This window comes from Syngnathoides biaculeatus, chromosome 23, assembly GCF_019802595.1.
Source record: "Syngnathoides biaculeatus isolate LvHL_M chromosome 23, ASM1980259v1, whole genome shotgun sequence".
Classification (NCBI taxonomy): domain Eukaryota; kingdom Metazoa; phylum Chordata; class Actinopteri; order Syngnathiformes; family Syngnathidae; genus Syngnathoides; species Syngnathoides biaculeatus.
In genome coordinates, this window is record NC_084662.1 from 10,670,913 (window position 1) to 10,681,940 (window position 11,028).

Sequence of the window (11,028 nt, forward strand, 5' to 3'; positions counted from 1 at the left end):
ATTTATTAACAACTACACCCGTTAAGTGTTTATTATTCTCATTTACAACACAAACCTTGTGTAGAAAACCTCATTTGAACACTAAACCAAATTTGATGTTTTGAAACCCGAATCTGAAGCTCCAACCAACACCTGCTCACGTGCGTCATAATTTCAACCGATCGTACCTGGACAACATGACCAGTCAAGATACTGCTGGAGTTAAGTTGCTATCAAAGGTGGACCTTAATGAAGCGTCCACGGACTGAGCGCCTGCGGCTTCTTCACGTAAGTCAATGACGTCACTGCGATAATCGGGGATGTGCGGCGTCTCCGCTTTCTAACGCCGCTTCTTCATAATTGATTTTGTGGGTGTGGAGGGGTCACGGCAACATTTTGTGAAACTTGCCCATGACTTTGTCAAGTCAAAGTTTTGCTCCCTAGCCGACACGAGACGCAAAACTCACCAGGTCAAGCGCGTTTGGGCAGCACACCTTCAAACCAAACATTTTTTTCTGTCTTCTTATCTCGCTCGATGCTTCAGAATCCGAATCAGAATCAGCTTTAACGGCCAAGTGTGTCGAACACACACGGAATTCGTCGGTGCTGCCCTGGTACGACATACAGAACACAAAACAGAGAACAGGAAACAACATAACAACAACAAAGAACAAGAGACATTTATGTTTATAGGAATTATTCCTTATAAGACGTCAACACTCGCCAAATAGTTAAATTTTTAATTTTGAAGACTTGCCAAATGATCCACACACCAGCAACTGTTGATCCACGGCGCCCTCTGCCGACTACCACGGGTATTGCAACCTCTCTTGTTTGGTTGTAAATTTACTTTGTGCGTCCTCACACTTTGACTTTTCATTAAAAAGTCTATACAATATGTCCAGTAATTCCAGTTTTAGTAGCATTTATTCGGATATTCTCAGGACTATAAACCATTGCAAGCATTTTCAGTTTTTCATTTTTTAATTAAAAAAAAAACAAAACACGTGGTGTTTCCAACATAGTGGTTAAATGGGGGGGGGGTAATCACATGGGGATTATTTTGTTCCACTTTGATTATGATGGAGTGTGAATAGCACCACATAAATTAGCCACGTATTGATTGCGCACACATGAACTTTACTAATATAAACTCGTGTTCATTCCGTGTAGATGTCAAGATTCCTTTTCTACACTCGAGAGGCCGAACACACCCAAACAAACAGACGATCATCGACCGACAACGTGAATCATTACATATACGTTAATCAAAACATGAAATATTATAAGACAAACAAATACATACACTTACTCAAATGTGCTTGAAACGCATGCCAGCTTTCCTCGGCACTCGTTCCCCGATCGCCAGGCATTACTAGCCGATCTGCGGACGCAGACGTCGACCTGGCCGGGTGGAGGCCCTTGCTCGCTCGCAACAAGTTGTTAAAAAAAAAGTTTTGTTTTCAATGACAAAAAAAAAAAGGCCGGGTGGCGTGGGCTCGCTCCCCTCAGAGTGATTCCGCGCCATCGCTCAGCTTTTGGGACGCACTCTTCATTCAAGCGGCAGCCGTCGCCGTGGCGACCCGGAAACAACGACGAAAAGAACGAATCGGCGTGAAGAACACGACACTTCCCTGTATCACCCGCAACTCGTCACCGTAAGCGCGAGGCGGAGCCGACCGTGGCCGCCGCGCGGGATCCACCAGTCGGCTCCGCCTCCAAAAACCCACCGTGCAAAATTAATAACCGTTTTAGAATTACTGACCCATTTTCGAAAGAGGTTAAATGAAACTGGTGTGCTGAGAATGCCATTGAAAATATGACGGTTCCATCAAGGCTTAATATTATTATACATTCATAATATTGTAATGATGCGTGTCTGCCTGAAAGCAGACGGTGTGTGTCAGTCTGTGTGCGTGTGTGAGAATTGGCTCGGCAGCCCTTAAATGGAACATTTCCGTAGGAAACACTTGCACCTCATTGGCTCAACACTGCATCAATCCTCCAATGAGGTAAGCCGGAGGCCCTTGAGTCCCCCAATCAAAAAAAAAAAAAAAAAAAAATCAAAATAAATATGGGTGTTGTTTGTCCATGTGTATTTTGGGGCGGTCCTTGCTGGATGGAGAGGATACGGTTGCCGCGGTGATGAGCGTGAGGTGTCACAGAGCAGAGTGAGAAAAGGGGGTCGGGGGAGTGTGTGTGTGTGTGTGTGTGGGGGGGGGGTCAGGGGGTCTAGACCTCTGCTCCTTTCAAGCCGATTCGTTCGTCCTCATGTCAGTCGCTGCTGGGCTTCTTCAGCGAGAAAGCCAAGATGCCAAAGTGGCTGCTGAGCTGTTGCACCTGCACGCAAGGGAAAAAAAGAGTGATTTAAAAAAAAAAAAAAAGGAACAATAAGCAACACTCGTTACAACAACACTTTCCAAATAATCTGCCATCACAATAAATAAACATGAATAACACACCCTCACAAGGTTGCCAATCAAGTCCTTAACGAGGTTTTGATACATAAACATTTGCCATGTGACTTTTCCCAAGTTCACCTCAATACCTGCCAAATAGTGTGACCCATCGTAATTTTAATTTCTGTTGGTTTTGCTGGACTAGAATCAAAATAACAGAATTCCAAATATTTATCATAAGGAAAAGGGATTCGATATCTAATATGTGTGTGGCGCGTGTGCCCTCACCACCGACACGCCGTAGTGGACGTGCGCCAGTACCACGGCGGCCGTCCACACGTGCAGCAGCAGCGTCTCGTCGGGCGCCAGGCCCGACAGGGCCAGCGCCACCACGCCGGCCATCGGCAGCAGCAGCAAGCTCAGCGCCTGGCAACGCGTGTTGCTCATTTGGCACACGATCAGTTTGCACTGCAACACACACACACACACACACACACACACACCACACACACACACACACAAAAACGTTCAGGCCGAAGATAGTAGCTGAACAAAATTTAGCGGTCGGGGACTCACATTTGATTTTTGATAGGGACAAGTGGTCTTTTTCCCCCCCAAAAGTTTTAGTAAAATTACCTAATTCATTCATTGTCTTAATGATAGTTCATGACACAAATGGTCTTTAAACTAAAGTGAAATGTATATCACTTTTGAAAACAAAAAGCATTTTCATTTGGTCAATAATTTGTAAAAATAACATTGACTAGCCAAAAGTATCGAATGATGGAAAAAAAAAAAAAGAATGGATGTGATGGGTTTCTGCCCAAGTGACATTATTTTTGCAGTATTTATAAAATGATCAATGTGTTTGTTATTTTACTTGTATTTTTTAATTTGCAATACATAAATTAACCAGTTATGCAAGAAAAAAAATGTTGGGTATTTTTTTTTTCTCTGTGATTTCTTCCATTATTGAGACTGAACTATTTTGGGGGTAAAAATGTCAAATGTGTATTTACAATTTACTTATTTACAATAAATTAGTTCATAAAACAAAAGTGTCAATGAATATTTTACTGATCATTTTTATTTAAAATACTATACATAAATTAGCCAATTATTTCATAAAATGTTAAATGTATATGTACTTTTATTTCACAAAATTTGTTTGTAATAAACTTGTGATTAATTTTACATGTAAAATTGTCTATTTTACTGTCATTTTCTTTTTGTATACAAGAAATACCTTAATTATTTAATGAGTTCAATTGATTAAAAATACTGTAAAAAATATGTAAGGTCAACCAACTTCAGTGTAAAGTCTATATGAATCCATGAACTATCACAGGTAGGGGGCACGGGCCATACAATTTCCCCCTAACCGGGGCCGAGGTACCTTCCGCAGTCAGTGGAGGACACCCACCGTGACGTTGGCGAAGGCCGTGCCCACCATGAGGTAGTAGAGCCTGGGCTGCAGCTCCAGAATGTTGGACGGCGAAAAGAGCACCCAAGCGGTGGACAGGATGAAGAGGAGCACGGGCGACAGGAAGGGCAGGAGGGCCTCGTACAAGCTGCCGTGCTTCAGCGAGTTGCTGCGGTACGCCCTGAACGAGCACAACACCGAGTTACGCTCCCGTTACAGTTGCGTGCTAATTAGGGATGACATTTAAAAAAAAAAAAAAAAAAAAAAAAAAACATACCTGAGGACGTTGTAGAGGCTCATGGGTAAAGTCACAGTGAAGGAACAAGCTGAAAAGCATCAAGACGGAACTTAAAAGGTGAATGTGCACCATGCAATATTATGTAGTTTTTGAACATATCGTCGCTGTTAAACGGAACGCACCGACAATCATGAAGGTGAAAAGGTCTCTGTACAGGAAGTGGAAGAGGGCGGGCTGGTACCAGGTCTCCACGCCCACTACCGCCGTCACCAAGTAGACCACGGAGATGGTCTGGAAGATAAAAAAAAGGGGGAGGAGTTTACACGGCGCTCACGCGGGAGACTTGCGTGCAGGTGAGGAGGAATGAAAGGGAAAGAAACTCAAGCGCAGTGTGCGGGTATTTATTCTTTTAAGCAGGGAAAACTGGAATTTAGTCATCGAGTGGAGGTATTCCTCACTTTCAGTTCAAGATCAGATAATCTTTGTTTAGTCCCACAATCGGGACATTTTCACATGGTTAAAACGCTCAAGTTGACAGAAACTCTTTCAAGAGGCTTGAATGCGGCCGACTTGAATTCATGAGTTTGAGTCTTGTAAATGTTGTTAGATCAAACCGCAGCTTCAAATCTTATTCACAGATACGAGAATTAGCTCGATTCTGTTTATGTAGTATCCTGATGGAAAGTAAACAGCTTTGATTGATCGTTTTGCACGCGTGAAAAGTCACTTTGGGTGTTGCCATTTACAATTTCTAATGTCAAAAAGTACAAAGTAGAGTTATATATATTTTTTTTGTATTAAAAATATTGTGGAACCTTCGATTATGTGATTCGTTTGTGACAAAAACCAAATCGTACAAAAACTGAAGCAATACTCCTCATAGGAAATAATGTTAATCCAATTAATTGGTTCCAGGGACCCACAAATATGAACAAAAATAATCAAATTGTAGAGGGTAGCTTTAACTTAACGTACAAAAAAATGACTTTACTTTCACCTTTTATTGAAAATTTTTTGTCTTTTACCCATCTGAAGTTTCTATCCATGCATAATAACAATCACTGCTCATGATAACTTAGAGAAAAAGTCTTCTCAGCCTCACCACTTGGCTGATGTCGTAGCCCCACGGCAGGAAGAGCACGCCCGTGTTGTACTTCTCCCAGTGCGACAGGATGAAGGAGAACAGGACCACCCACAGGATGTAGTACAGCGTGGCCACGCCCACACCACTGGCGCCCCGCCCAAATATGGAGTAGACAGTTGCCACGAAGAAAATGCAGGCCCAGCTGTCCAGCCCATGGTCAAACAGCTCCCCGAGAGGCGTGGAGGAGTTGGTGCGACGTGCCTGCTTGCCGTCCACACCGTCTACCAAGAGAAAAAAAAAACAAAAACACGGAATCACGGTGTGCGGGAAAACAAATTAGAGGTGGAGGAGGCGGCGCAAACGTGGCTGCTCACCGAGTGTGTAGGCCAGGAAGTTGAAGATCCCCGCCATCACCCACACCCAGCTAGGCACATGCTGATGTTTGGCGTCTGAAACCCATGCATGCAAAATTAAAAATGCAGCTTAGCGCACGCGATAAGGTTGTTGCTTCGTTCCTCAAATGACGCACGAGCCGTGTGGGGGAACGGAGTTGAGTGGAAAATGTCAGCTGTGGCACCGACCGTGATGTAGCACCACACGCCCACGCAAGACCAAGCGAGGTGGTGAAGCCACAATCGAGCCCGCCACCCATCAGTTGGCTAAAAGGAGCCCACCCTTGCGAGCTAGCGCCTCTCGCCGCGCCTTGAAATCCCCCCGATGACCCGGTGGGATGCATTCTAGTGATTGGTTCACCTCGTGCGCACTGGTCTGCTGATAGTGGCGTCACCAGCGTTCCAGGTCAACACACCTGAGGCGTAGAAGTCAAAATCGTAGAAGGCCAACATGAGGAAGGTGACCACAAGGAACATGAAGCCGGTGAACGTGATGAGGTTCGGGGCCAACCATTTTGGTAGAAACTACGAAGACAGGACAAAGATATGCCTGATCAGAACGACGATAATGAAAGATTCAAATCATAAATGATTCTTTAATGGCAGCAAATTTGTAATAATGATTTTTAAACATGGGTGTGAGCCGTAATTACCATTACTCGTAAGGTGTTTATAAAGAGGCCTTGGTACAAATGCATTTGTTTGTATGACGATAAAAATATTTAATTTCAGGAGGCCAACAGTTATTCCCCCCCAAAAAAAATCTAAAATATGTGGCGATGAGCAGGAAACAAAATGGAAGGATGTTACAATATCATTTGTGGTCTGATAGCGACTTTTATATGGAAACAAAATAACTGTTTATTTTGTAATATTTCTTGCCAAATTCCTCTCATTGTGTCACTTTTGATCAGATTTCGTACTCTTGGTTTACATTTAATGGTCTAACGCCACACGTGACTAAATCACATCAGAGAGAACATTAATTACAACCATCTAGGCCATAGGTGTCAAACTCAAGGCCCCGGGGCCAGATCTGGCCTGCCGCATGATTTTATGTGGCCCGGGGAGGCAAATCATGTGTATCAACTTCCATGATTTTTTTGTTCAAATCTGTACCAAAACTTCAAATTGTCATATCTTACATGATAACGTTCAGCTATTTACAAGCATTTTTTGTGTTACCAAACAACAATAGTTAGAAAAAACCATTACTCTTGATTTCTGATTCCAAAACTAGCTCATAAATTTCATCTGTAAATATGATGAGGCGGTTAAAAGATTTTTTCTCGTTTCACAGCCATAACGGCCCTTTAAGAGAAACCGTACGCATAACGTGGCCTGCAAAAATGAGTTTGACACCCCTGATCTAGGCATCCCAGAGCCCAAATTTGACGACTATTATACAGAACGTTATTCAACATTGTGAGGAGCGTCAGTAGTTATTAAAACACACACACACACAAGCCCGTTTCTCACCTTCACCACAAAGTTCCAGAAAGGGTGCATGACATAGACGGACAAAGGATTGGAGTCCACGGCGCTGTACTGCAAACACACACACAACACACTATCAGTTTCATTATGTCATCGTGACACGCGTGCACAACAACACAAACACACATGCTTACCGAGCCTGCCTGTGTAATTTATTTCCTTGTGTAGTAATTTAACACAAATTGACATCTATTGTATGTCATACCAGACGTGTGTACCTTTTTAAATACGTTTCCATATTAGGGTGTGGGACCTTGTTTTTTCTATATTGTATTATTCTTAACCACAAAAATGAAAAATTCCAAATTTTGTTCTGGGGCTGGCAAGAGATTCATCACGCTGCAATCTAGACGGCGTTTCACCTCAAGGCGTCGCGGAATGAATTTATGACGTTCACGAGGTTGAAGAGTGGAACTTGGGCGTTCAAACCATTATCTTGCCGTAAGTCACGCAACGCTGTTTTGAAAATGAAATAATCTGGCATGGTCTGGCAGTCGAGTAAAACCGAAATAAAATATCCGTTGCATGCAAGTGCTCTGGTTTGGTATTTGGGTTTGACTGTTTGTGCCGTTACAGAAAGGTTTGACCGGTGTGACGGTCTGAGCGCTCCCCCGTGCTGAAAAGTCCCCTTGTGATTATTGCGCATGCGTTACTAACAGGGCAGTCAATCTGAAACTTGATGGGACTTGAAATTTTGTCATGCAACACAAGTCCCCCCCCCCCCCAAAAAAAAAAAAAAAATAGACCAAAGGAGGGGTCATATGTCAACTTGGTACCATGGGACGCACACGATATCCGCGACAATACCGACACAGCACAGTCAATAACTAATGGGCATAATTATGACACTCAGTACAGTCAACTTTTACATTACAAGCTGAAGGTGCTGAGTAACCGCGGTGACACTGCTAATTATGGAGGGTAGCAGGAAGGATGCGGTAACCGCACTGCGCCATGTGATCGCACGAGCTGAAAACTCGCGATGATCAATTTCCCAATTCTGTGAAATACAGCAAAAGAGCGTTTGCATTCGCCACGCACCACTCCGATACTCGGCCTGCAGCTCTTCCCGCAAAGTCACAAAGTGCGACCGTTAAAAAGCTTTTATGAGAAATGTCTCAGTGAAGAAGAAAGTCATTATGGTTAGGGAAGTCCCGATCACATTTATAGCGCCTGATTTTTTTTTTTTTTTTAAGGATGTGCCGATAGCGAGTCCCGATCTGATATCTTGGGAATGCAGTGGGGGAGAATCACACATCCAAATGATTTCAATTATCTTAAGTAAAATCTAAAAATATATACCAATATAAAAAAATCCTGTGTACAGTAAAGACCTTAAATGATCAATTAATCAACTTCACAGATCAACAAACAATATACACAACTGTTATATAAATTAGACCAAAAAAAGCAATAACATTACAATTAAATACTATAAATAATAAATAATTATGGCACATTAACTTAACGTTTTACCTAAACAGTAAACAACTTCTTTCTCGTAAATACACAACATTCTTCTTGAACCATAATGACTTTTCTCAAACATATACAACTTTAAAAAATTACCTGAAAACTTTATCTAAATTCTAAAACAAATAACACATTAATACGAAAAATAGTCAAACGTTTTATGACATTTTATCTCAAAGTTTCAACTGGTCCCGTCTATATATCTTTTTTATTTTTTTCGTAAAAGCATAACAAATCTCTTAAGTATACATTTTTTTTCTGTAATTGAATGTATTCCTACAACTAGGAAAAAAAAATGATTAAAACAATTCTATCAAAAGTGCAAGGTGTAATGGTATTATCAAGCAGGTACTAATAAATACTCAATATTTATTATTTATATTTTATGAAGTAATCAATATTGGCATGTACTCAAATGTAAGTACTTGCAGTCAACATTGTAATCAGTCTCAAAATTGTATAGAAAACTCTTTTCAAAATGTACTAATAGCCTGTCTGAAATTATTCAATGAATGATTAATTCTCAGAGGAAAGCAAAAGTTTATTTTGAGGTTCGTTTTTTTTGCCAGTGCTGACCTCATGCCTGGGTCAATGCCTCCTTTGTGACCTCTGGATGACTTCTGCTCCTTTCAGTATGTTTAGTTTGCATGATCATTATTCTGTGGGACAAATGTGACTTTTTCAAGCTAATTCTTGAGAACTGTCACAAAACCATATACAGTATACAAATAAGGTTTTCATCTTTGTGTATTTTGAGTGATTTGGGGTTTTTTTTCAGGACGAAGGTATAACATTAGACACAATTGTATTGTATTCCTGTCAAATGAGGTCAAATTTGACGCGAGCAGCGTGTAGGAGTTTAAACCAACACAACATACAGAAAACATACATACAGATGCACGCGTGAGCTAGCTACCTAGCATGCTACCTTGTATTTGTCGAAGCCTGCGAGTTGCTCCTGCGTGACGTACTCGTACAGAAGAGCCATGGTGGAGCAGTCCGCCGTCGCGACGCGTTGCAACAAATGACGATTCGAATCCTCCTGGTGCCGGCCCAACGTTGCGGGTTTGAGTTTCAGCGGCCGAGGCGACGTTAAGTGACCATAGAGAGCAACCGCAGTCGGTCACGCCGGCTGACGTGAAATCGGAACACTCTCTGCCGGGGCTGGCAGCTCCTCCCTGGAAAGGAGGCACGCCACCGGTGGATTGTGTTCACTAGCGACACCTAGCGCCCGGATGACCACAACGTCGTGTTTTTTTTTTTTCATTTTCCGGCAAACTCACTAAATAAAAATTGTACAGTACATCGAATATGATATTTCGTAAGAGAAAATCCCTTTGAGGATTTATTTTCTGTCGGAGTCACTATTCATCAATGAATTCGTTCATGAATCACCTTCAGATATCATGTTTCGTAATGTTGCAGAGAAATTGACATTTTATGATCGGCAATTACTAAAAAAATAGTATTTTTAAAAACAAAGTTTTATTTTTAATTATTTACTAAAACATTTTCATGATTATTTTTGTTTAAACTCACAGGTACAGCAACTGTAGAGCGTTGGCACGCCACCGGTGGCTTGTGTTCTCTAGCGACACCTATTTCCCGGATGACCAGAACGTGGCGTTGTTTACTTTCTTCAAACTCACTAAATAAAAATTGTACAGCACGTGTAATATGATATTTCACAAGAGAAAATCCCTTTAAGGATATCTTTTCAGTCGGAGTCGTTCCTTCCGAATACATCAATAAATCACTTTAAACAATCATGTTTCGTAAAATTGTCTAGAAATTGACGTTTTATGATCAGCAATTACAAAATAATAGCGTGTTTTGGAAATCATAAATGTTTCAGTTTAAATCATTTTCTAAAATATCTCAATGATAATCACAGCAGAGTGGAGCAACTGTAGAGCGTTGGCACGCCAATGGTGGCTTGTGCTCACTAGCGACACCTATTTCCAGGATTACCACAATGTCGCGTTGTTTACTTTCTGGCAAACTCAATAAATAAAAAATTGTACAGCATATGTAATATGATATTTCATAGGAGAAATCGCTTTAAGGATTGCAGTCGTAGGCGCTCCTTACGAATTCATCAACAAATCACTTTGCGTAATGTTGCGTAACGTTGGACTGAAATTGACATTTTATGATCAGGAATTACAAAATAGCATTTTTTGTAAAGAATGGTTCAGTTGTGATCATTTAAAAAAAATATTTCAACGATTATTTTTGTTAAAATTCAGCATGGTGAATCAGCTGTAGAGCGTTGGCCTTACAGTTCTGAGGACCGGGGTTCAAATCCCGGCCCGTCTATGTGGAGTTTGCATATTCTCCCACGTGCTTGCGTGGGTCTTCTCCGACAGCCGGTATAAGCTCCAGCACTCCCACAACCCTCGTGAGGATGAGCGGCACAGAAAATGGATGGATGGTTGGATTGATGAAAACTTCTGGGGGTCGGGTGGGGCCCATACTTCCTTAAAACTATACCCAAACTCCCCCTCTTCCGTGTAGTTAATACGCAGTGCTGTAATAATACA

The 11,028-nt window shown here is 41.7% G+C and overlaps 1 protein-coding gene across 1 annotated transcript; it reads right to left on the bottom strand.

The window, feature by feature from the left end:
* Positions 1-887: 887 nt before the first annotated feature.
* Positions 888-10,159, bottom strand: selenoi (selenoprotein I). The gene is made up of 11 exons (XM_061812603.1): positions 10,025-10,159; positions 9,414-9,663; positions 6,995-7,063; positions 5,932-6,040; positions 5,498-5,572; positions 5,142-5,404; positions 4,222-4,330; positions 4,079-4,127; positions 3,802-3,982; positions 2,667-2,846; positions 888-2,319 (listed from the first exon to the last, which is right to left on the bottom strand). Exons 2-11 carry the CDS (start codon positions 9,471-9,473, stop codon positions 2,254-2,256), a joined length of 1,161 nt encoding a protein of 386 aa, XP_061668587.1. The 5' UTR covers positions 9,474-9,663; positions 10,025-10,159; the 3' UTR covers positions 888-2,253.
* Positions 10,160-11,028: the final 869 nt, after the last annotated feature.